The 27505-nt window shown below is 46.6% G+C and overlaps 1 protein-coding gene across 1 annotated transcript in view; it reads left to right on the top strand.

Moving 5' to 3' along the window:
* The first annotated feature begins 882 nt into the window (after positions 1-882).
* The window catches only part of EHD4 (EH domain containing 4), a 41499-nt gene continuing 14876 nt past the window's right edge, over positions 883-27505 (top strand). Inside the window, exons 1-3 of the mRNA XM_040412760.1 lie at positions 883-1316; positions 8782-8958; positions 20722-20819. Of these exons, the coding sequence (XP_040268694.1) occupies positions 1087-1316; positions 8782-8958; positions 20722-20819 (505 nt within the window). The 5' untranslated portion in view covers positions 883-1086. The remainder of the gene's footprint in view (positions 1317-8781; positions 8959-20721; positions 20820-27505) is intronic.

The raw sequence follows: 27505 nt of genomic DNA, 5'->3' as shown, positions 1-27505 counted from the left end.
GCCAGTCCTGTTATTTGGAATCACCAGTTCTGCATGATTCGGGTAGGATTACGTTTTTCCTTCACGTCTCTTTCCTCACATTTCGGTTTTTTGCCTCTCTGTGCCCGCGTGGACAGGAGGTGTCTGTGTAAACTGTACCAATCTGACCTTACCTGCTCCTCCAGGAGGGTGTAACGTCACGCTTTGGTAACCAGGGACCATACCGCGTCTCGTGAGCTCGACGTAGGTGACGTCAAGCGGGCACGAGGGGTGGTATTTGACACAGCAGCATTAAAATTTAAACTTTACATATGACCACACGTGTCATTCACTTTCATATGTCCCTCTGTATAAATCCTCAGCGGGACTAAACTGTAACCTCAGTCCAAGTTCGGAGGTCCCCCTATTAATATGAGGTGTGACCCTCACTCAAAAAAAAACAAAAGCAAGAAAACAGGAAAAGAAACAAACAAACAGCAATTTAGTAAAACAATATAGTCGCTTTTGCTGTAAAAAAAAAAAAAATTATAACAAATATATATATATATATATATACACTGTATACACACACTAGTGCTATTCTTTTACACACAGCGTTAATTATTGCAGCCACTAGGTGGTGGGGCCCATCTTGTTTTGCTATGTAGCCCTATAAATTATAGTTTGAGTATTACTTATTTACTTATTCCATTGTTTTAACACCTTCCCTGCCATTTTTTTTTTTACTTGGACAGCCCCTTCAAGGTCACATATCTACCTCTCCTTGGGGGATATTATTTCTTGCGCAGTCACCAATTGTAATTTGTAAACTTGGCAATTTCACATTCCATTGACAGACAACGGCCGCTGGAGGCGCTGGAGAGCCACGGAGGTGCTGCTGCAGTAGATAAGAGCGCAGCAGGTGACGTCACGGCTGGGACCACGGAGGAGACTGGCAGCCACTGGTGAGCAGGGCGGGGCTGAGAGCGCTCAGGTGACGTGTTGCTGTCAGGAGGGCGGACACCTCCCTGCTCCGGATAACAAGGAAGTGTCTTCAGCCCATGCTGGTGGTGACAGCGCTCAGTGCCGGACACCTGCTGCAGCCCCCGGAGAAGACGAGCCCCGGACATGTTCAGCTGGCTGGGGAAGGAGGGCGGCTCCGGCCGTTCACCTCAGGATGTTCTGCAGACGGTGACCGGCGGCCTGCAGTCCCTGTACACCGGGAAGCTGCTGCCTCTGGAGGAGCATTACCGCTTCCATGAGTTCCACTCCCCGGCGCTGGAGGAGGCTGACTTCAAGAACCTGCCCATGGTCCTGCTGGTGGGGCAGTACAGCACTGGCAAGACCACCTTCATCAGGTAGGTGCCACTTCATGAGGTGGGAGGACCTCCTGTGTTAGGCCTCTTGCACACAAACGTATTTTCTTTCCGTGTCCGTTCCGTGTTTTTTTTTTTTTTTTTTTTTTCCGGACCGTATGCGGAGACATTCACTTCAATGGGTCCGCAAAAAACCCCAGAAGTTACTGTCCGCATTTATTGTCCGCATTACGGACAAGGATAGGACTGTTCTATTCAGCTGTTCCGTTCCGCAGAATGCACACGGATGTAATCCGTATTTTTTTGCAGATCAGTTTTTTTGCGGACCGCAAAATTTATACGGTTGTGTGCAAGAGGCCTTAGGGTGTGACACCTATATGAGGTGGGAAGACCTCCTGTGTTATGGTGTGCCACCTTCATCAGGTAGGGGGACCTACTGTGTTATGGTGTGCCACCTTCATGAGGTGGGAGGACCTCCTGTGTTATGGTGTGCCACCTTCATGAGGTGGGAGGACCTCCTGTGTTATGGCTAGCTACTTTCATGAAGTAGGAAGACCTCCTGTGTTAGGGTGTGTCACCTTCATGAAGTAGGAGGACCTCCTGTGTTAGGGTGTCATCTTCATGAAGCAGTAGGACCTCCTGTGTTATGATGTGTAACCTTCATGAAGTAGGAGGACCTCCTGTGTTATGGTATGCCACTTTCATGAGGTAGGAGAACCACCTGTGGTATGGCGTGCCACCTTAATATGGTAAGAGGACCACCTGTGGTATGGCGTGCCACCTTAATATGGTAAGAGGACCACCTGTGGTATGGTGTGCCACCTTCATGAGGTGGGAGGACCTCCTGTGTTATGATGTGCCACCTTCATGAGGTGGGAGGACCTCCTGTGTTATGATGTGCCACCTTCATGAGGTGGGAGGACCTCCTGTGTTATGGCTAGCTACTTTCATGAAGTAGGAAGACCTCCTGTGTTAGGGTGTGTCACCTTCATGAAGTAGGAGGACCTCCTGTGTTAGGGTGTCATCTTCATGAAGCAGTAGGACCTCCTGTGTTATGATGTGTAACCTTCATGAAGTAGGAGGACCTCCTATGTTATTGTGTGCCACCTTCATGAAGTAGGAGGACCTCCTATGTTATTGTGTGCCACCTTCATGAGGTGGGAGGACCTCCTGTGTTATGGTGTGCCACCTTCATGAGGCGGGAGGACCTCCTGTGTTATGGTGTGCCACCTTCATGAGGCGGGAGGACCTCCTGTGTTATGGTGTGCCACCTTCATGAGGCGGGAGGACCTCCTGTGTTATGGTGTGCCACCTTCATGAGGCGGGAGGACCTCCTGTGTTATGGTGTGCCACCTTCATGAGGCGGGAGGACCTCCTGTGTTATGGTGTGCCACCTTCATGAGGCGGGAGGACCTCCTGTGTTATGGTGTGCCACCTTCATGAGGCGGGAGGACCTCCTGTGTTATGGTGTGCCACCTCTGGGAGGTACTGTAACAAATACATCCAAATTTCAGGAGTAAATTTTTGTTGCATGTATTTTTGGAAATGTAAGGCCTCTTTCACACGGGCGTTGCGGGAAAATGTGCGGGTGCGTTGCAGGAACACCCGCGATTTTTCCGCACGAGTGCAAAACATTGTAACTTCACAGAAGTTCAGGCTTGGGATCGGTGTTCTGTAGATTGTATTATTTTCCCTTATAACATGGTTATAAGGGAAAATAATAGCATTCTGAATCCAGAATGCATAGTAAAACATCGCTGGAGGGGTTAAAAAATAAAAAATAATTTAACTCCCCTTAGTCCACTTGATCGCGATGCCCGGCATCTCCTTCTGTCTTCATCTGATTTCTGTGCAGCAACAGGACCTTTTGGTGACGTCATTGCGGTCATCACATGATCCATCACCATGGTAAAAGATCATGTGATGGATCATGTGATGATCGGAGTGACGTCACCAAAGGTCCTTTACCTGTAAAATGCTCACCACAGGTCCTGTTCAGCAAAGGAGACAGAAGGAGATGCCGGGTGAGTTAAATTATTATTATTATTATTATTATTATTATTTTAACCCCTCCAGCGCTGTTTTACTATGCATTCTGTATTCAGAATGCTATTATTTTCCCTTATAACCATGTTATAAGGGAAAATAATAATGATCGGGTCTCCATCCCAATCGTCTCCTAGCAACCATGCGTGAAAATCGCACCGCATCCGCACTTGCTTGCGGATGCTTGTGATTTTCACGCAACCCCATTCATTTCTATGGGGCCTGCGTTACGTGAAAAACGCACAAAGAGGAGCATGCTGCGATTTTCACGCAACGCACAAGTGATGCGTGAAAATCACCGCTCGTGTGCACAGCCCCATAGAAATGAATGGGTCGGTAGTCAGTGCCGGTGCAATGCGTTCACCTCCCGCATCGCATCCGCGCAGAATACTCGCTCGTGTGAAAGGGCCTAACTGAAATAATTGAGCCAGAGAATCTGGAGAACTCCTTTAATGCCTCCAAGTGCACACTAATACTGAGTACAATGACGTCGCTGTGGAGAGTCACGAGGGTCAGTGGGTGCGCTCGTCCGCTGGCCTGACTACCAAAGAACACCCATGCTCGTTTTCTGAGGGTGGAACACTACTCAGACAACACAACAGGATTATTGGATAACCAACAGTCAGCACCATACAGTACAGTCCCAGCAAGGACACAGGATGGCACAGGTGACAGAGATTCACCCTTCCGCTGACTTGCCAGGGATTAAACCTCCGCGACTTCGGAGGGACCCAGGACCAACTACCCCAGCCAGTAGCACCCTGCTTTGGGCAGACACCCACTGAGAGGAGGTAGCGGCAAGCTTAGGGAGCCGGCTGTGCACAGCGAGGCATGTTCCCTCAGCCGCCAGTTCAATGCATTGCCCCCCCCCCGTAGGACTGGTGGGAGATAATCGTGGCCGTTCCATCATTGGTTGTCAGTTCAATCCGACTGCAGCCATAATGTCATTCTGATGACACGGCTTTTCCACTTCAGCCAGGCTGAACGGCTCCTAATACACAGCATGTGATCCACGGGTGATGTCATCAGCAGGTCCCCTCCCATACGTCTGCTGGCTTGTTAGACCAGAAGGCACCGCATAGTTCATTCAACTTGCTGTGGAAGTCAGAGAGCTACAGGAAAGACACATTTAACGGTAGCTCCTACACCTGGCGCAAACTAAGAACAATCCACCCCACAAGTGGCCGGCTGTTCTCCTCAGTGGGCCGGATGCTGACAGTCACTTTTTAGCTTTTTGGGTAATGGGCCGAAGTCAGGATATCAAAAATGATCTGTAAAGGTGCATTTACACGCCCAGACGATCAGCGGATTGTTGGGAATGAAGCGTTTCTTCCTGACAGTCGGGGGCTTGTTGAGTGGAGGTGAAGCTCTGCATTTACATGCAACGATCACCTCCACAGTATGACAATGAGCGGTCGCTATTGCCATCGCTCGTCCTCTTACAGCTGATTGTTTCTGGGCAGCAGAACACTGTTTAGGCTGCACGATCTGCTGGCCCGAAACGATAATGTATGTGCCCACACGAACGACGGGCCCATCTGCCCGATTACCTGCTATTTGTTGTCCTTCTTTTTTAGCTCAACTCCTTTTGGACAGAGCTGTTTTCTGTGACTACAGTTTAGCTGCAGTGCACACAGGGAGTCTGGGACACGCCCCCTGTCTCAGGCTCTGCCTCCTCAGATTGGCTGCTGTCACCGGCAGACAGGAAGTCGGTGCAGAGGGAGTTGCTTTCCAGAACAGCAAGGGCAGAATGATTTTTAAATATCATAGAGGATGCGACCAACCTGTGCCAAGATGAAATCTGCAGCTCAGAACTGCCGTAGATCATCGAGGTGCAAATGAAGATAAATGTGGCGGACCCACTGGCCCTGCCCTCACCGCGGCCCTTTCAGAAAGTGGGGAGGGTGGCGTGAAAACGGAACTTCTCGCAAGTGGCCTTTAATAAGTCACATACACGAGGCTTGTCAAGAGGTATGATAAATCTCCCCCATATATGTAAATTACTGAACGCTTGGACTGGCCGCACACATTAGATCTATGTTGGCTGAACGTACCGGTTATGTTGTGTTGGGCCAACATCTAATGTGTATGGAGGCCTCCCAGTGCTCCCCCGACAGCTGATGTTGGGGGAGACGAGGATCGGGTACACTGGATTTCAGCTTCCCCATTTATTTTGTTCTCAGGAGGTAAGACAAATCTTAGAGATCCGTCACCCAGGACCCCCGCCGATCAGCTGTCTGAGAAGGCCCTTGCGCTCCTGTGAGCACCGCGCCCACATTGTATAGCGGCTGTGCTTGGTACCGCAGCTCGGTCCCATTCACTTCTATGGGGCTCCTAGGCCATGTGACCGATGAACATGACGTCACTGGCCTAGGACATGGCCGCCCAGACCAAGTTCATCCACTTAAGGCCGCAGATCCCTCGACAAAGCGTTGGGACAATACATGGCCTTGTAAAAGCTTTATGCATATGTGAAATCTCTGGAAATGGATAACATTTACATGATGGATTAAAAGCATTATATGGACTTTTTGCTGTACCATAGAATTTCTCAAACTATGGCCTAGGCCTGTGATGGCTAACCTTCAGCACTACTACAACTCCCAAGATGTCGTCGTTTCACCACAGCTGGAGTGCCGGAGGTTAGCCATCACTGGCCTAGAAAAAGCAGAGAGAAGGCCGCAACGCTCACAGAAGCTCCACAGCCTTCTCAAACAGCTTATCGGCAGGGGTCCTGTTTTTTTTTTTGGTGATCGATTTTTAACCGCAATGTCTGAATACACGCTAACACACAATCTGCACTAATTCTTGTAATATATTGGTTTGGCTCCTTTACCCTTAGGGCTCATGCACACGAGCGTATTTTCTTTCCGCTTCCGTTCCTTTTATTTTTATTTATTTTTTTATTTGCGGACCATATGCGGAACCATTCACTTCAGAAAATAAGTAGAAAATACGGAAGTTACTCCATGTGCATTCCTTTTCCATTTTTCCACATGGCAATTCCGCCAAAAAGTAGTGCATGTCCTATTGTCCGCAAATCACGGTCCGAGGCCCTATTCAAGTCAATGGGTCCGCAAAAAATGCGGAATGCACATGGAACACATCCGTATTTTGCTGATCCATACTGTAGAAATGTTATGCCCAGCCCATATTGCTCATGTGTATCGTGATTAATAAGTTACTGTTTCAGTTTCCGATCCGCAAAAAAAGGATCAAATACGGAAACCATTCAGCTATGTTTTTGTGATATAACAGAACAGAAGAGGACTTAAATCAGAGAAAAAAAACTTGGATGCGGAACAACGGATCCGTGAAAAACGGACCGCAAAACAACAAGAGTTGTGTGCATGAGCCCTTAGTTAAAGGTGTATTTCGGTTAGGCCTCATGAACACGACCGTATGTTTTTTGCGGTCCGCAAGAAACCTATTCGCAAAAAATACGGATGACCTCCGTGTGCATTCAGTATTTTGTGCAACGGAACAGCTGGCCCCTAATAGAACAGTCCTATCCTTGTCCGTAATGTGGGCAATAATAGGACATGTTCTATTTTTTTGCGGAACGGAAATACGGACATACGGAAATAGAATGCACATGGAGTACCTTCCGTTTTTTTTGCGGACCCATTGAAATGAATGGTTCCGTATACGGTCCGCACACGGAATGAAAATACGTTCGTGTGCATGAGGCCAGAGATGCAGGTGACTACATCTCTGCCGCCACGTGGAAGCTCAGACAAAGGGTGCATTCACACGACGCACAGACCAAGAAGAACACGGAAGGGCTTCCGTGTATTTCCAGCTCCATACCTCTGTGCCACAAAGGATAGGACATGATCGCCATATCTTGTGGATCGCGGACCCATGGAAGTCTTTAAAATCTACAGCATGTCACTTGCTTGTGCTGCACCTGAAACAGAAAATCTGCACCAAAAACTGCGATAAATGGTGCAGATTTATGTGTGTTTTTTTTAATTTATTTTTTAATGTGGATTTTCTGCATACAGATCTGCACCTTGTGCAGGTAGCTCCTAGTGAGGAGGAAAACAACCCTGTCCAAGCCTTGCCGTTTCAAGCCAACCAACCAGTTTTTGTTTTCTTTTAACCGCTAAAATCCTTCCTTTTTAGTTTTATTATTTAAAGGTTTTCCGCCGTTTTGATCCAAAGTCGCCGCTGCCAAATGTTCGTGTACTCTATTATTAGCCGTATCCTTCAAATCAGGAGATTTGACTTTGTACAATGCACAAGAATGAAGACGGCCTCTTCCTGGGGTCGTGTAACTCCACCTTTCTCCACTTGTTTTCTGCATGTGAACTTCCATGTTCCTCCGGGCAGGAATTGGACTTGTTTGTGTGTGACAGAAGCGAGGGGCCTGTTTAGATTAATGGAGCAAGGATTTATCATGTAGCGGAGGTGACCGGTCTGCGGCGTGGCGGAAGGGGATCTGCTAAGATAAGCAGTTTTAACACCGCTCCCTACAGTGTGGGGTCTGAGTTTGAGGTTCATTACTTTTAATGGTCCACATACAGCTGTGTTTGGGGAGATGCTATCCTCATTCATTGCTCGTTTTGATGGATTTTGAAAATGCATGGGTGAAATCCAGAGCAAACATTTAAAAGGGTATTCCGGTTGGTTAAAGTCATCTCCCATCCAAAGGATAGGGAATAACTAGATCCTACTGCTGGGACCCCCACTGATTATGAGAACAGTGGCCCCCTAAAAAGAACGGAGCGGCTGGTCGCACATACTCGCGGCCGCTCCATTCATTTCTGTGGAGGTTCCAGAGATAGGTGAGCGCTGTACTCGACTATCTCCAGAACTCTGATAGAAATGAATGGAGCGACCCACCACTCAGTTTCCTTTTTAAGGGAACTGCAGGGAGTACAGGGCCCCCGTTCTTGTGATTGGTTGGGGACCCCATAGGTAGGTCCTCCACCATTCAGATAGTTATCCCCTATCCTGTGGAGAGGAGATAACTTTAACCAACTGGAATACCCCTTTAACGGTTAGGCTACGTGCACACGACTGTATCTGTTTTGCGATCTGCAAATCACGGATCTGCAAAAATACAGATGTGGACCCATTGTTTTCAATAGGTCCATGGTCTGAATCTTTTTGTGGAATGGACATGGGGGTGCATAAAGCACATGGATAATCTGTGTGCTTTCCGTATATCTGTTTCACAAAGAGATAGAACTTTTCTGCGAAATGTGGACCCATTGAAGTCAATGGGTCCTCAAAAAATGCAGACCGCATCCTTCTGAGGATGCACAATCTGCGGACTGCAAAACAGATGGGGCCTAGTCTTCTAATTTAGTACTTGGCTCCACTGCTCCATACCTCGCCATTCAAGTCTTTCTACTTCCCCACCTGACTCCGGCACAATCATATGTGTGAATAGTCCTGTTATCAGCGATGATTGCATATTCATGGTTTTGTTCTTCTCTTCCCTGTCTGCCAGATACCTGCTAGAACAAGACTTTCCAGGAATGCGAATAGGACCCGAGCCCACCACTGATTCGTTCATTGCTGTAATGTATAGCGACCAGGAGGGAAGTATACCGGGAAACGCGCTGGTTGTTGATCCTAAAAAACCTTTTCGAAAATTAAACAGCTTTGGAAATGCCTTCTTGAACAGGTGGGGTCTATGTCTAATATATTTAAAAAATGTACTTTTATATATATATATATATATATTATATAATATATAATTTTTTTTTTTTAAATAAAAAGCCAGAAACTACTTTTGGATTGATGTACTTGTAATTTTGAAACCAAGCGTATACAGGATATAGATACCTGCCCTCACTTATTCACACTATCCACATATCAAGTGCCCCGCTCCTATTTAAAAGGGTTTGTCTGGACTATGATATTGAAGACCTTTCCTTAGGATAGGTCATCAGTATCAGAACGGTGGGGGTCCCAGCACCCCCCCCCAGCCCAGTCGATCAGCTGGTTAAAAGGGCTGCGGCACTCATGTGCGCCGCGCTTTGTCCTAGTCAGTGTTTATGTGCATGCAGTCTGGATTGTAATTACAGCTTACCCTCCATTTCACTTGGACGAACACCTGTAATTGCACTGTGCCGCCTCTACAAGGGAGACAAGGAGCAGGTAAACATGGAAGAAGACGTAACGCTCGCTGCCCCTTCAAACAGCTGATCGGCAGGGGTACCGGTAGTCAGACCGCCACCGGTCTGATACTGATGATCTGTGCTGAGAGGATAAGTCATTAATATCGTGAAACCCGACAACCCTTCAAACCAAGCATCAAAGGGGTTGTCTCACTTCAGCAAGTGGCATTTATCATGTAGAGAAACTGAATACAAGGCACTTACTAATGTATTGTGATTGTCCATATTGCTTCCTTTGCTGGCTGGATAAATTTTTACATCAAATTATATACTGATCGTGTCCAGGGGTTAGGACCACCCTGTGCTTGCACACTATAGGAAAAAGCGCCGACCTCTATTGTGGGAGGAAACGCAGGAGTGCGCATAGGCACGCATGCACAGCAGACCTTGTCCTAGCCACCTTTTATTTGAGCTGTAGTGGTGGCAATAACCCCTGGAAACGAGCAGTGTATAATGTGATGGAAAAATGAATCCAGCCAGCAAAGGAGGCAACATGGACAATCACCATACATTAGGAAGTGCCTTTGTCTACATGATAAATGCTATTTGCTGAAGTGAGGAAATCTCTTTAGTATTTTTTTTTCTGTAAGTTAGATAACGGTTTCTCAAATGTTGTTGGCCATTTGTTCTGGCAATTAGGCGTTAGGAAATCTACTGACATTTAGGAAATCACATGATTATCAGAAGAATGTACTTTAGAATTGCTGATATAAGATGTGAAAAGTGAAAGCTGTTATAATCTGTAAACCATGTACTCAGCTGAATGACAACTGTAACACTATCTATTAAAGGGCTGTAAGTAGACACAGTAGCAGCGCTTACATGGGACTACAGGTTATCAGGTTCTAGATTACAGCACAATGTTTGCTAATATGACAGGAAAAAAAGAGAAGTTCAGGTTTCAGTAAACTTTTAGGCTATGACTGCACAACAGCATATATCAGGAAAGTTACAACATTTTTGCAACTGTTTGGCTGTTTTTACATATGAGTCGCTGCTCTAAAATGGGCGTATAGCAGAGGTTGCATGAGACTTGCATTCTGATCTGTGTTGCATGCTACCTACAATCAATAATGCAACTGTTGTGTTGCAGGAGGTTGAATGTCGCAACGCGTCCCCATTGACTGTGATGTCACAGCTTTTGATAAGTTTAGTGTTACACGGCGACTTTGGCTCACGTGACCGCAAATCACTGTGTATCAGTGTCTGTGTTGCACGTAGGGGGTCCAACACTCGGGAATCTTGCTGATCAGCCGTTTGAGAACGCATCCGCACTCGCAGTAGCGCTGAGGCCTTCACCAGCTTTTCCTACACTATGTGACGTCATGTTCCTCGGTCACATGGTCTAGGCACAGCTCAGCCCCATTTAAGTGAATGGGGCTGGGTGCGATACCAAGGACAGCCGCTATACAATGTACGGCACTGTGCTTGGTGAGCACGGAGAAGGCTGCGATACTCGGAGAAGCGCCGTTGTCTTTTCAAACAGCTGATTGGCAAGGGTCCCGAGTGTCGGACCCCCACCGATCAGATACTGATGACCTATCCAGAGGGTAGGTCATCAGTATTTAAGTCTCTTTAGCTCATCCCTATTGATGATCTATGCTCTAAATAGGTCATCAATATCAGATTGGCGGGTGTCTGACACCTGGGACCCCTGTCAATCAGCTGTTAGAAGGGGCTGGTGCTCCATGAGCGTCACGGCCTCTTCCTAGGCCACGTGAGGTCACAGTAGATTGGTCACGTGACCTAGGCACAGCTCAGCCCCAAAGAAGCGAATGGGGCTGAGCTGCCATACCAAGCCGCTATTCACTGTACGAAGCTGTGCTTGAAAAGATGCCAGGAGTCAGATGCCCTCACCAGAGCTCCGGTGAGCTTGGTTGCTTCCTGAAACAGCTGAGGAAAGGTCATTATTATTGTTCCTGGATAACCCCTTTAAGCGATACAGAAAATGTATCTTTCTCCACTCGTCAGATCAGTCTCTTCCTTTCCCTGCCTCCAGCCCTGATAAGACCCTTCCAGTTCACTGATAATATCTGTATACCTGAGGCAGAGATGAAGGATTTTCAGTTTCACTTGAGGGATCAGGTTACAGCTGCTGTCATGTACTTATGTGTGGAGGATGGAATAACTGCAAACGGGCGGAACAGAAGTATAATTTATACGGTCTCTATTTTGCTATCTCACCCCAGTGCTAGATTCACATCTATTTTGCTCATTATTGCTGTATAATGTCCTCCATGCTGCTGCTTCTGTGTGTCTGGTAGAAAAATAGAATAAGGATCCACTCTTCTCTGTGTGCTGTGTATGGAAGACATAATAGCAGCTAGTCTCCTGCTGCCTGCTACCTCTTCCATCGACCTCCGCTTTTAGCAGCCTTTTGTCTACCAATTTTACCAGTGAATTGAGGTGAGGGATTTGCAAGCGCAATCTAGGTCGAGAAAGGGACATTTTGTCTGCAATTAGATCTATTACTAGTTTCTCTTCCCTTATACTATTGATTCATGAAACTTTGTCTATAATTGGAGGTACACTTTAAAATGATGGATTACCTGCTGCCCATTTTAAATGGATAATATGGGCCAAAGAGGGCGGGGACATGATCGTTTATCCCCAAATATCACCAATCTGAGTGGGCAATGACCGGGATTAGCACTGCTCATTCCTGATGATTGCTCGCTCTAGCAGTCCCTTATTTTATACCATTTTAAGCTGTTTGCAGAATGAGAAAAAATTATCATGTTGCTTAAAAAAATTCCTTTAAGTCCTAAAAGTTACATGCAGCACAATCGGCTCTTTCAGTCCAGGTTTCAGACCTGCTGAAGATGAGTCATGAAATGACTGGGAACATTAGCTTTGATGTGCAGTGACGTCAGTCCACGTGTCAGTCAGGTGAATGCCGGAGAGCGAGTAATGTCATACTGAAACTTTACTCTCGATACGTGTGTACAGTAGCTATGTACTACTTATGAAACGGGTACCAGTTTACGTTGTGTTTACCCTAGTCACTCTATATGTATATTGTTGTCAGCTGCTTCCATCTACCAAAGGGTACTAATAAAGTTGTGAGAATAGTAGAACTGCACGCTAATAGTTAACGGGCATCTGTCAGCAGATTTGTACCTATGACACTGGCTGACCTGTTACATGTGCACTTGGCAGCTGAAGACATCTGTGTTGGTCCCATGTTCATCTGTGCCCGCATTGCTGAGAAAAATGTTTTAATATATGCTAATGAACCTCTAGGAGCAGTGGGGGTGTTGTCATTACACCTAGAGGCTCTGCTCTCTCTGCAACTGCCACATCCCCTGCACTTTGACGGGGATCACATTTACACTGCCTGGCCTTGTCAATCAAAGTGCAGAGGGTGCGGCAGTTGCAGAGAGAGCACAGCCTCTAGGTGTAATGACAACGCCCCCGTTGCTCCTAGAAGGTCATTTGCATATATTAAAACTTCATTTTTCTCACCACTGCGGGCACATATGAACATGGGAACAACACAGATGCCTTCAGCTGCCAAGTGCTCATGTAACAGGTCAGCCAGTGTCATAGGTACAAATCTGCTGACAACGTCTCCTCAGGATAGGTTACCAATATCTGATCTTTGGGGGTCCAGTAATTGGCACCCCCACTGATCAACTGTTTGGAGCAGCTGTAGTGCTAGAAACTATGTACAGCGGGGCAAAAAAGTATTTAGTCAGCCACCAATTGTGCAAGTTCTCCCACTTAAGAAGATGAGAGAGGCCTGTAATGTTCATCATAGGTACGCTTCAACTATTAGAGACATAATGAGAAAAAAAAATCCTGAAAATCAGTCTTTTTTTTTTTTTTTTTTATAATTTTATTTGCAAATGATGGTGGAAAATAAGTATTTGGTCAATAAGAAAAGTTCATCTCAATGCTTTGTTATATACTCTGTGTTGGCAATGACAGAGGTCAATTGGTTTCTGTAAGTCTTCACAAGGTTTTCACACACTGTTGCTGGTATTTTGGCCCATTCCTCCATGCAGATCTCCTCTAGAGCAGTGATGTTTTGGGGCTGTTGCTGGGCAACACAGACTTTTAACTCCCTCCAAAGGTTTTCTATGGGGTTGAGATCTGGAGACTGGCTAGGCCACTCCAGGACCTTGAAATGCTTCTTACGAAGCCGCTCCTTCGTTGCCCGGGCGGTGTGTTTGGGATCATTGTCATGCTGAAAGACCCAGACACGTTTCATCTTCAATGCCCCTGCTGATAGGAGGTTTTCACTCAAAATTTCACGATGCGTGGTCCCATTCATTCTTTCCTTTGCACTGATCAGTCGTCCTGGTCCCTTTGTAGAAAAACAGCCCCAAAGCATGACGTTTCCACCCCCATGCTTCACAGTAGGCATGGTGTTCTTTGGGTGCAACTCGGCATTCTTTCTCCTCCAAACACGACGAGTTGAGTTTTTACCAAAAAGTTCTACTTTGGTTTCATCTGACCATATGACATTCTCCCAATCCTCTTCTGGATTATCCAAATGCTCTCTAGCAAACTTCAGACGGGCCCGGACATGTACTGGCTTAAGCAGGGGGACACATCTGGCATCTGGCGTAGTGTGTTACTGATGGTAGCCTTTGTTACTTTGGTCCCAGCTCTCTGCCGGTCATTCACTAGGTCCCCCCGTGTGGTTCTGGGATTTTTGCTCACCATTCTTGTGATCATTTTGACGGGGTGAGATCTTGCGTGGAGCCCCAGATCGAGGGAGATTATTAGTGGTCTTGTATGTCTTCCATTTTCTAATAATTTAATTATTGCTCCCACAGTTGATTTCTTCACACCAAGCTGCTTGCCTATTGAAGATTCAGTCTTCCCAGCCTGGTGCAGGTCTACAATTAGGTTTCTGGTGTCCTTCGACAGCTCTTTGGTCTTGGCCATAGTGGAGTTTGGAGTGTGACTGTCTGAGGTTGTAGACAGGTGTCTTTGAACTTGTTATTAGTATAAAACAGGTCCCATTTAATACAGGTAACGAGTGGAGGACAAAGGAGCCTCTTAAAGAAGAAGTTACAGGTCTGAGAGCCAGAAATCTTGCTTGTTTGTAGGTGACCAAATACTTATTTTACCAAGGAATTTACCAATTAATTCATTAGAAATCCTACAATGTGATTTCCTGTATTCTTTTCCCCCCATTCTGTCTCTCATAGTTGAAGTGTACCTATGATGAAAATTACAGGCCTCTCATCTTCTTAAGTGGGAGACCTTGCACAATTGGTGGCTGACTAAATACTTTTTTGCCCCGCTGTAGTATGAAGTGGAAGCAGAAGGCTCTATACACTGTGTGGTTTCTGGTGCCGGCTTACTGCAACTCGGCTGCCTTTCACTTGAATGGAAGCTTATGCTGCAGCTCCCCCGGCATGTACGGAGATGTTTGCTTCCAGCACTGTCCTCTGTATAGTTTCTGATTGACGAGGGATGCCTGAAACAGCTGATCGGTGCCGGGTGTCGGACCCCCAAAGATCTGATATTGATAACCGTTCCTGAAGAGAGGTCATCAATATCTGTGACACAGAGAGTCCCTTTAACAGAGCAAACACTGTTTTACAGTATCGCTGGGCTACAGTGTAGTTGTAACCAGGGTGGATTTGATTCAAATCAAACTGATTTAGGCTACTTTCACACTTGCGGCAGGACGGATCCGACAGGCTGTTCACCATGTCGGATCCATCCTACCGCTATTTCGCCGTGCCGCCGGACCGCGAAAAATCAGACATGCAGGACTTTTTAGTCCGGCGGCTTTCGCTGTGCTGCGCTGGAGCTCCGCCCCGTCCCCATTATAGTCAATGGGGACGGAGCGGCGGCACGGCGAAATAGCGGAAGGAAGGATCCGACATGGTGAACAGCCTGTTGGATCCGTCCTGCTGCAAGTGTGAAAGTACCCTTAAATCACGATTTAAATCACTAGTCAGTAAGGCTTGATTTAAATCATAGTTTTCTACATCAAGACTATTTCTTGCTGGTATAACTTATAATATGCAAGTAGATTAAGATTTTTAGAATAACAACTTTTCATATTAGTTTGATTAGGTTGATTCTGCATTCATAGATTTGCAGAAGTTAGGATTAAGGTATTTTTCTCAACTCTGTTCATGTTATAACATTTTTGCTGTGAAGAAGAGGCATGAGATCTCTGCTGAGTCAAATTCAGTTTTGAGAACTGCAAAAGTAAACCAAGCATCTGTGATAATATCTTGTGGGCAGAGAAACTGACCAATAATCTTACAAAAACCTTGTGAATGGATTAATGGAATTTATTTACCCAAAAAATTTAACATATACAGCCTTATTCTGCATAATAAAAAAAAAACAAAACTCCTCTTTATTTCATGATGGTAATATATTTTCCTCCAAAAAGCATTGTATATAAAAAAAAAATCAGATTTTAAATTAAAAAAAAATCCGTTTTTTTTTTTAAAATCATTGATTTTTATTGCTTTGGGTGTTATGGAAGCAGCGGGGCGCTTGCCTCCCCGGGCCATCTTGCACTGTGGGCAATGAAAGGGGACAATTCCTTTAAATGGTTCCATTACAAAGTATAACTTGTCCTGTATAAAACAAGCCCTAGAAATGATGTTTTCAGTCCACCGATGGGAGTGACCTGTCTCCTTTAGTGCTCCTCAGCTTTCCAGTGCTGGCCATGCCCCTCAGTCTTCTGAAGTTCCCATTTACTTTAAGAAGACTAGGCTTCCCCCCCCCCCCCCCTCTTGAGAATGCTACCACCGATATTCACTAGATAGTTTTAACCATTGGATCAACCCTACAGGGCGGTATAGTTGGTTTAATAGGGTTGATCCTGGTGACCTATGCTCTTTAAAGAGGGTTGGATTGGGTAATCTTATTGAGGTACCTTTGCCAAAAACCAATTGTTTACAAGGAAAACAAAGCTTTGCAGAGGGCTTGTATTGAGACTGTGAGCTTGCATCTTGGTCAAGTTGATATTTTTTGGGGAGGGCATTTTTATTTATTTATTTTGTTGCTGTGGGACCCTATGATTTCTATGTATTCCATTTTTGGAACCCCGCTAGTCAGTTTGGGAATTTCTCATTTGGAGCATAGTTGGATATTGGTTTTGTTTAAAATGAATTGCACATAGAGGATGATAGGGGGCTGGAAATTTACGAGGTCTATGTTCTTAGACTATCAGGCCGAGAACAAGTATTTGCACATTCCTTGCCCAGATCCTGTAAGTGGGTTCACCTCCTTCTGACCTTAGAAAGGAACAACCTTTGTGACTTATGTCTTTCATTTTTCTGTTGTGATATTGATATGTTCCTGTATTCTAGGAAATGCATGCTCCTAGGGCTAAAACACTGCTTGGTTAGTCATTTGTAGGGTGTAGCTTCCTCACATTCAGGAGAACCATTTTCACAATGAGGTTTTTACCAGAAAACCATTGATGGTTAAAGGGGTTGTCCGGCTTTAGAGCTGAACCCGGACATTCCTCCATTTTCACCCCGGCAGCCCCCCTGACTTGAGCATCGGAGCAGTTTATGCTCCGATGCTCTCCCTTGCCCTGCGCTATATCGCGCAGGGCAAAGGCATTTTTTTTGGAGATCCAGTGACGTACCGGGCTCTCCATGGGGCTGCCAGGAAGCCCGGTGATGTCACCGGCACTGATTGGCAGGATTTAGCGCTAAAACCCGCCCATCAGAGCCGGTGACATCACCGAACACACTGCCGGGTGGAAGCCTCCGCCCGGCAGTGTGTTATGATAAACAAAAGAGCCAGTGCCCTGCGCGATTTAGTGCAGGGCAAGGGAGCGCATCAGAGCATGAGATGCTCCGATGCTATCCTCAGGGGGGCTGCCTGGGTGAAAATAAGGGTATGTCCGGGTTCAGCTCTGAACCCGGACAACCCTTTTAAAGGAATTCTGCAACTTTAGGGAGGTTTTGGAGAATCCCTCCCTTGGGCAGCCCTGCGAAGAGAAGCATACTTACCTGCTTCCCGGCACTGGCTCCTTCTCTCCCGGCCTCAGCTGCTCTGCTGTGCTCCCAAGATGTAAGCTTCCGTTTTGATGCCTCTGAAGCCAATCTCTGGCCGCAGCGGTGACCTGCACCCCTTGCGTCACGTGACCAGTTGACATGACTCAAGAGGGAGCAGGTCACTGGCTGCAGTCGTGTCTAAGGGGACATTTAACCGAGTGAGGCAGCCAACGTCAGGGAGTGAAGAAGCTGGGACCCGGCAGTGGGGAAAAGGTAAGCATGCTTCCCTTTTGCAGGTCTGACAAGGACCCCCCCCCCTCCCCCTCCTCCCTCAGAAGGTGGACAACCGCTTAAATGCTGCTGAGGTTCAAGGGAATGGCTGGGACCTGCATTTATACCCCCCTAAACACAAATGCGCTTGCTGTACCCATACGTATACTCTTTGGAAACACATATGGTCTTACAGCGCCTGTGAGGGCATGCTGAGAGTTGTAGTTTTGTAACTGCAGGAGACCAATGATGTAGAACCCTCCTCCTTTTGAAACCAGCATTAGGTGACACTTAGTCGTTTTTGTGCCTGAGCTTGTCTCAGGGCTGGCTGTAATGTCCTTTTTCTGCATCCATCAATATCTTGTGGCAGATATACGGAGAAGAAATCTATATCACACAGTGCCGCTGTAACAAGATAGGGACATTAAGGTCTAGAAATAGAGGTGGTTCAGGACTGCATCACAATAATGTCTGCCAAAATATTTTCAGAAAATGACCCTTTATGAGGAGATGCTGTAAATACATCTGATTCATGACGACTCATAGGAATCAAACAAAATCCAGGCCTGTCCTGTTGCATTTGATTGTAGTCTTTAAGATCTAATAAATTCAGGCCAAATGAGCCTGCTGCGCTAATGAGATTACAGCGGCGCAGTTTTTACATGTGATTCATGTTACCTAATGGTTGCTGCAGGACTGTGCCTTTTGGCTTTGTACATGCATAGCTGCCTATCCAGGATCCAAATCATTTACAATTGGTACTGCTAGCGATGTCTGCATACCTGAAGCCCACGTAAAAATGCAGAGTAAGGCCACTTTCACATAGTCAGTGTTTGGTCTGTTTTTGATCAGTAATTTTCAGCACTATTTGGCCTCGTGCACACAGCCAAGCCGTTTTTTGCGTTCCGCGGATCCGCAAAAAACGGAAGCCGCCCATGTTGCCTTCCGTAATTTTTACGGAACGGGCGCCGGCAATATAAATGCCTATTCTTGTCCGCAAAGCGCGGGCAAGAATAGGACATGTTATATATTTTTTAACGGGGCCGCGGAACGGAGTCACGGATGCGGACAGCACACGGAGTGCTGTCCGCATCTTTTGCGGCCCCATTGAAGTGAATGGGTCCGCATCCGAGCCGCCAAAACGGCGGCTCGGATGCGGACCCAAACAACGGCCGTGTGCATGAAGCCTTTGTAACCCAAAAACAGGTGCGGGTCAAAAATACAGAAAAGGAACAAATCTTTCCATTATACTTTATTTCTGTATAGGCTCCACTTCTGGTTTTTGCTCACAATACCTGACTGAAATCACTGACCAAATTATTAGCGGCCTAATGATGATAATCACGGGACAGACAGTTCAGGGGCTTCCTTTCAGCAGTCCCACTGACAAATGTTAGGCATACTCCACTACAGGCCTGATATATATATTTTTTTTATATATATATATCCCCCCCCCCCCCTTCCTTACTTTCTTCCCTTTCCTTTTCCCCCTTCCTTCTTTATTCCCAGCCTTCCCTTCTTTCTTTATTCCCAGCCTTCCCTTCTTTCTTTATTCCCAGCCTTCCCTTCCTTCTTTATTCCCAGCCTTCCCTTCCTTCTTTATTCCCAGCCTTCCCTTCCTTCTTTATTCCCAGCCTTCCCTTCCTTCCTTATTCCCAGCCTTCCCTTCCTTCTTTATTCCCAGCCTTCACTTTCCTTCTTCATTCCCAGCCTTCACTTTCCTTCTTCGTTCCCAGCCCTCCGCTTTTCCTTTTTCGCTCCCAACCCTCCGCTTTTCCTTTTTCGCTCCCAGCCCTCCGCTTTTCCTTTTTCGCTCCCAGCCCTCCGCTTTTCCTTTTTCGCTCCCAGCCCTCCGCTTTTCCTTTTTCGCTCCCAGCCCTCCGCTTTTCCTTTTTCGCTCCCAGCCCTCCGCTTTTCCTTTTTCGCTCCCAGCCCTCCGCTTTTCCTTTTTCGCTCCCAGCCCTCCGCTTTTTCCTTCTTCGCTCCCAGCCCTCCGCTTTTTCCTTCTTCGCTCCCAGCCCTCCGCTTTTTCCTTCTTCGCTCCCAGCCCTCCGCTTTTTCCTTCTTCGCTCCCAGCCCTCCGCTTTTTCCTTCTTCGCTCCCAGCCCTCCGCTTTTTCCTTCTTCGCTCCCAGCCCTCCGCTTTTTCCTTCTTCGCTCCCAGCCCTCCGCTTTTTCCTTCTTCGCTCCCAGCCCTCCGCTTTTTCCTTCTTCGCTCCCAGCCCTCCGCTTTTTCCTTCTTCGCTCCCAGCCCTCCGCTTTTTCCTTCTTCGCTCCCAGCCCTCCGCTTTTTCCTTCTTCGCTCCCAGCCCTCCGCTTTTTCCTTCTTCGCTCCCAGCCCTCCGCTTTTTCCTTCTTCGCTCCCAGCCCTCCGCTTTTTCCTTCTTCGCTCCCAGCCCTCCGCTTTTTCCTTCTTCGCTCCCAGCCCTCCGCTTTTTCCTTCTTCGCTCCCAGCCCTCCGCTTTTTCCTTCTTCGCTCCCAGCCCTCCGCTTTTTCCTTCTTCGCTCCCAGCCCTCTGCTTTTTCCTTCTTCGCTCCCAGCCCTCCGCTTTTTCCTTCTTCGCTCCCAGCCCTCCGCTTTTTCCTTCTTCGCTCCCAGCCCTCCGCTTTTTCCTTCTTCGCTCCCAGCCCTCCGCTTTTTCCTTCTTCGCTCCCAGCCCTCCGCTTTTTCCTTCTTCGCTCCCAGCCCTCCGCTTTTTCCTTCTTCGCTCCCAGCCCTCCACTTTCTTGAGTATACGGCATGTTACTGTTGCAGCCAATTGCTTTCCCCAGCGGTGTACTGAGGCTAGTGATTGGCTGAAGTGACCATGTGCCATATATGGCTGTTGCCGCTACATTCTGTAAACACTGACCTGAGCGGTAGTGGAGAATCGAGTGGTTATTATAGAGTTTATTATTTTATGTGCAGTTTGTTCCAAACCATCAGAAGTGCTTTCTCATCCGTAGCATTTTATACTAGGAACCTCAATATACACCATTCGCAATTTATTCAGAATGTTGTGAAATATCATTGTGTATCTTAACTCTGACTGAATAGTGTACATTTTTGCTTCCGTTTCAGGTTTATGTGCTCACAACTGCCCAATCAAGTCCTCAAGAGCATCAGTATCATAGACTCCCCTGGTATCCTCTCTGGAGAGAAGCAGCGTATTAGTAGAGGTTGGTTATCTTTATGTATCTATTGGAGAGCACATTCTGACTTGACTTTGATGTTGGCTTTTTACTCTCTTTTTAATATCACATTACTAATTATATTTTATTGTAATTTCTGGCTTTTATGATGAAAGATTCTGGCAAACTTTCTGCCATAGATTTTGCTACAGAGTCACAGCAAAATCTACATGTGTTAACATTTCTCTAATTTACTGATAGTTTCTGTTAATTTTGAATACTGTTCTCAGATGTCTACCTGGTTCCCAGACTGTAGTCCTCAGACTCTGTGTCCACGTTCTGTAGAGGCAACAGTGGGAAACCTAAAATTTCTTGTATGTGTATGATTGCTTATTCCTGGGATATATCATAGATGTCTGACAGTTGCGGGCCCTATCTCAGGTACCTGCACCTATCTTGAGGTCCGGGCTCCCAGTCCTGGCTGTCGTATCTAGGTGAAGAATTAAGAGAAATGGATGCTTGCTCAGCTGTCCACATGCACAGACAAAGTATCTATGTTCCAGTGACTCACAGGTGACATCTCTGTAGTTGGTCTGTTTCTTTTCTTCTCTGTCTGGCCCACACCATCATGGCAGGCAACTGCACGGCTCTCTATTGAGACAACTTTGGTACTGTTACGAGAAATGGGTGTGGAACCATTGCGCTAACCAACCGGTTTGACTTTGGGCTAGACCTAAGGGCATTATCTTGGCAGTCCCCTGGTGTTCACCCTTTAACCCCTATACAGGGATCTGGACTTCATTGCAGGGGAGCCACCAGGCTGTTACCTCTTGGAATAGTCTCAGTTTGGTTGGCAGCTGGCCCACAGGCAGACAAACGGAACAACACACCTTCACTAGTGACTTACAAGCTAGATAACCTAAAGCTCAGGCGTCCTTCCCTAGGTGTCCTCTCAGGAAAGTGGGTCAGCGGCAGGCATGGGCTGCCAGCATAACAGGTTCTTTGTTTCTGCAGCCATAGCACCACAAAAAAATTTAGACTTTAGAATACAGACCCTGGAACATAACCCGCCTAAACTAAAATACAGACCCCAGACCCTTAAACTATATCCGTTCCTAAATAGTCTGTAAATAAATAAAGTCCCAAATTCCTTAAATACAGTAAATTTGTGCCCCCGAAACAAATCCAAACACCTTCACAGACTCCTGATCAGACCCCCTAAACAAATACAGACCCCCAAACTAGACCCTGTAAGTAAATTCAGACCAAAACCCCCTAAATAAATACTGACTCATGCTGTCCTTAAATGAGCACTCCCACAAAAATCTTTATTCTCTAGCCCATTAGAAAGGTACATGATGTATTCTGTAGTGAAGGTAATCTTCTTACCGGTGACTGTGTTTGTGAGTTATGACCTCCCTTCTGATTCTCAGCTGTGTCATGTGACCAACACTCTGCCTCTCCAACTGACACAGGACAGAAATTCAGTTGCTTCTCTATTCATTCCTATGAGACTGACATTGAGTCTGAATGAATAGAGAAGTAAGTGACTCTGAGATCAGAGTGTTGGTCACATGACACAGCTGAGGATCAGAAGGGAGGTTCTAACTCACAAACACAGTCTCTAGTAAGAAGATTACATTTACTATAGTTGACATCAGGGACCTTTCAAACAGGTCAGAGAATAAACATTTTTGTAGGAGTGCTTCTTTAAATACAGACCCAAGAAGACCCCTAAATAAATTGAGATCCAAGTCCCCCTTAACTAAGACCTCACAGAAAAGACCCCCATAAACATACAATATACTGCTTACCAGCTCATTGGTCTGCCTCCTTGCTGCTCACCCCTGTGGCTTGACAACCGGCAGAGATGGTGTCATCATGTGCAGACCCTTCCGCTGGTCATTTGCATCATTGCACAAAGCAACTTTGTTGTGGTTTTAGCTGAGATTCGTGCAGAAACCGTGATGAAACTGCCATGTGCGTCATAACTTTGGCTGTGCCCCCACATCTTCCTCCCTCCCCAGTCACCGTGGTCATGGTCCACCTCCCAAACTCACCATTGGCAAGACCACATCCTGTAGATATGCTTCAAATGTCTCATCTTTTACATTGTATGGTCTTTTTGTCCTCTGTCTACTGCAGTTTAGAAGAATACGTTGTTGCTTGACGTTTAATTTACTTTTGGTTGAGAATGAGTTCATAAAAGCACATAACCAACCAGAAGTCGCAATAACGCCTATAAAAGCTTCATAGACGCCTGTACAGGCAGTTTTAACTCCCTAAAAAATGTCTAATACGCACAATAATTTCACTGCCATTCATGAGCGCTGTGAACGGCACAGCAATACCGCTAGTGCCTGAAAGCTCCAATAACAGAGCTCCGCACAGTACAGAGCTTTGTTATTGGTGAGGAGGCTGCTGATTTGTCAGTATCCACAGGCTGCCGTGCCATTGGCCGCTCTTCTAACCCCCCCTTCCCTTCTCCCGCGCGCTGAACTCAGCAGCTTTCTTTTTCAGTTATTATGAAAACAGGGAGTGCACGCCACCCGCACGCCGTTGCCGGCTGTGGATGAAGTACCAGGGACAGCATGGCGGGAGCAGAGCCTCTGCTGAGCAAAGACCATGTGCCCAGGTGATGTCACACCAGAAGTGCCAGCGTGCCCTCCAGGCTTCTATCTGCTGCTGGGAGCTCAATGTGGAGGTTTATGAATGGAAAAACTAATGGCCAAGAGGCTAAACAAAACCCTGTTTCTGACCCTTATGTGAAAACCTAAAACTTTCGTTTGATTACTCTAATACCTAAACACCTAAAGGAAAAAAAGAACTTTATTAACACTACCATCAACATAAGGTCATCTAGAGAAACAGCAGGTTTTTAAAGTTCTTTTTTTCCTTTATGTGTTTAGGTATTAGAGTAATCAAATGAAAGTTATGTTTTCACATAAGGGTCAGAAACAGGGTTTTGTTTAGCCTCTTGGTTATTAGTTTTTCTATGCAAGTACCCGGGACCACGGAGAGGTCTATTTTCCCGTATGGTTTATGTCTGGAGCGCAGTGTGCAGAGACCACAGAGAGGACTATAGGGTGCACTATACTGTGCAACAGTCCAATATACTGTGTATAAGACTGTCCTATAACTGCCTCCTGTGCATTCGTCCCAGACGCCACCCATTGCCACCAGACCACCACTGCTCCCTGCCACAACCACCAGACGCCCCTGTTCAATTCTTATTGCATTGAGTTTTGCACAGTCTACCGCTCCGATCCATACGTGACAGATTTGGTGCTTAAAGAAAGAAAGGAAGGGATTCAGTCTTCTGAGAGAGAAATTTAAATTGGTCAAAACTTGCTATTTCTGCGTGGAAGACATTATAGAGGAGACTGGTAATAGTTTCCCTGCATGAATAGCAACCCCTTTGATTTTTGTAAAAAAAAAAAAAAAAAAAAATTCTCGCTTTGACCCTGGCTAGCTGTAATATCGCTGGTAACTTCAGACTTTGATTCTTTAAAATGGTTTTCTGGAACGCCTAATGATCGCTCCTCAATATCGAGCAGAGGTCCTAGTCTCTGCACTGACCTCGATCGAACCAGGCGCATAGCCGCTCCTGCAGACAGCTGGGCAGTGGGACCAAGAGTTGGACCAGTGACAAAAATGATGACCTATCCTAAAGTCCTTGAAAACTTTAAGTATCTGATTCTAAACCCACCTCATCCCCTTCTGAAGATGCCACCTCATCCTCAGGATTTCCCTTTTTGGCGTTCAATTTCCTACATGTGAATAAAGTTGGTGGAAAATTATTCCATTAAGGCTTTGGTGTCAGGAAATGGTTTATTACAGCTGGAGTTAATTTTATTTTCACGCTACTTGCAGGAACAAACATTGTTGGCATAAGTAGTCTGAGTGGATTTAAAGGGCATCTGTCAGCAGTTTTGTACCTATGACACTGGCTGACCTGTTACATGTGCGCTTGGCAGCTGAAGACATCTGTGTTGGTCCCATGTCCATATGTGCCCGCATTGCTGAGAAAAATCATGTTTTACTATATGCAAATGAGCCTCTTGGAGCAACGGGGGCGTTACCATTACACCTAGAGGCTCAGCTTTGTCTGCAACTGCTGCTCCCTCTCCACTTTGATTGACAAGACCAGGCAGTGTCTGAACTGATATTTGCCACAAAATACATGACCCCCATACACAGCCACATTAAAGGTTTTTTTCAGGATTAGGCCTCATGCACATGACTGTATGCATTTTGTGGTCCGCAAAATACAGATATTGGCTGTGTTCATTCCGCAAAACGGGCAAGAATAGGACATGTTCTATCATTTGCGGAATGGCTGCACGGATGTGGGCAGCAGACAGATGACATTGGGTCCACATGCAAACCCCAAAAAATGCAGATTGGACGCGGATCAAAACTAGTCGTTTGGGGAACTTCTGGTCCCTGGCTTGTTTACTTCCAGCCAGGCACTGACAGGGTCAGTTGTGTCTCTGCAATGAATGACTGGCCCCAGAGGTGACGTATACCCAAGCGGCCCTTGACCCAGTATTGACGTGCCACGTCGCCGCTGAGGTATGTCATTGGCTGCAGCAGCGCACGTGAACCCATCCGTACCCTGACGGAAAGTAAACTAACTGGAAGATCAGGAATGGAGCCAGGATGCCGGAAAAGAGCGAAGGAGAGCAGGTGAGTATGATCATTTTCCTTAGATACCCCATCATACATAGGCTCAAAAAAACCTTTAAAGGGGTCGTCCCATTAAGACAACTTATACCCTATCCACAGGATTGGGTATAAATGTCTGTTCAGTGGGGCCTCAGCCGATCATGAGAACATCGGCCTGTGCTTCCTGTTAGAAGGGAGTGGTAGATATACATATCTGTCCGCCGTACCATTCAACTGTAGGAGACTGCCAGAGATCAGCTGTTACTGGGGGCCCATTAGGGCTGAAGGGAGCGGCACCGCATTCAAATGGGGGAGCGCAGGCACCCATTCTCATGATCAGTGGAGGCCCCAGGGGTTGGACCTCCACCGATCAGAGATAAGTTATTTTAATCACTCAATCCCTTTTAACCCTTGTATGGAGCCATTATACGGCGTCCAGGTAAGTGTTTAAGTTAGTAAAGGATTGGGCATGTTGGTTCTGATATTCACAATCCTTTGTTCTTACAAGAGATAAACCACTGCCAGAGATACACATGCATGCTCGGCCATGCAGCATATGGTTTATGTGCGGCACTCTTCGGATACCTGTCAGACAAATGAATGGCAAGCACGGTGTACTGAATTGTATGGTATTACCTGGACCACATTTGGGGTTTATGGGACGGTCCTGAGGACTAGACTTCTAGAAACGGCTCTGCAGACAAATAGGTGGCATTATTTTTTTAGTGAGGGGGGGGGGGTCATATTTCCTATTTGAAAGTTCAAGAAAAGAGCGGTGTACAGTATTTTCCCTGACGAGCCTGTGCTGCAGAGATAAGGGAGTTTTTACTTTCTGTGAGACCAGAGGAAAAGGAAGTTTATGCAAAGTACAGCAACATTTTATTTCTTTCTGCAGAAACCTTCCCAACTTTTTTTTTTTTCTTTCTTATTTTAACTGAAGTTATAAAAAGCTCCATGTAAATATTTTTTTCCACGGATTATCATGTCACTAACAAATGTAAGTGCCGTGCCCAGGTTACTGCCTGTGTAATGGAGGTTTCCATTCTTAGACAGTGTCTCACATACTGTATATAAATGGGGCGCACAGGCTTCTCTGGTCCAAGAGTCACATTGTACCCCTCCCAAGGGCGGCAATGAAACATTAAAGGAGCACTCTGGGTAAGCCAAACACTCTGAGGGGGAGTGCATGTCACAAGGGGTCAGTACAACCGCTATTCACTGCCCCCTCTGTTCTATATTGGGCATAACAGTAACAGCTTTGCCTGGTTAACTCCTTTTACTTTGCTTAAAATATAACCCTTATATCTTTACTTTGGTCCCCTTAGTGCCAGCCACACATTGCCAGCCTCCCTATAATTGCCAGCAACACGGAGCCAGCCACACTGACCTGGCCACCCTGTAAGTGCCAGCCACACACTGCCGAACCTTCATTGGAGCCAGCCACACTGACCCGGTCACCCTATAAGTGGCAGCCACGCACTGCTGAACCTTTTATTAGTGCCAGCCACACACTGCAAAACCTCCATTAATGCCAGTCACACTGAGCCGAGCATCCTATAAATGCAAGCCACACAGTGCACCATTCCAGTTCCTGCACCTGATTTGACAGCCAGGTCTTTTTGCATGAACACGGAGCCAGCCACACTGACCTGGCCACCCTGTTAGTGCCAGCCACACACTGCCGAACCTTTATTAGTGCGAGACACACTGAGCCGACCCCCCTATAAATGCCAGCCACACTGACCGGCCACCCTATAAGTGGCAGCCACGCACTGCCGAACCTCTGTTAGGGCCAGCCACACACTGCAGAACCTCCATTAGTTCCAGCCACGCCGAGCCGACCACCCTATAAGTGCGAGACACACCGAGCCGACCACCCTATAAGTGCGAGACACACCGAGCCGACCACCCTATAAGTGCGAGACACACCGAGCCGACCACCCTATAAGTGCGAGACACACCGAGCCGACCACCCTATAAGTGCGAGACACACCGAGCCGACCACCCTATAAGTGCGAGACACACCGAGCCGACCACCCTATAAGTGCGAGACACACCGAGCCGAC

This window comes from Bufo bufo, chromosome 11 (genome assembly GCF_905171765.1).
Source record: "Bufo bufo chromosome 11, aBufBuf1.1, whole genome shotgun sequence".
Taxonomy (NCBI): Eukaryota; Metazoa; Chordata; class Amphibia; order Anura; family Bufonidae; genus Bufo; species Bufo bufo.
Note: the sequence above shows the minus strand (reverse complement) of the source record. Positions and strands in the feature narration are given on the sequence as shown.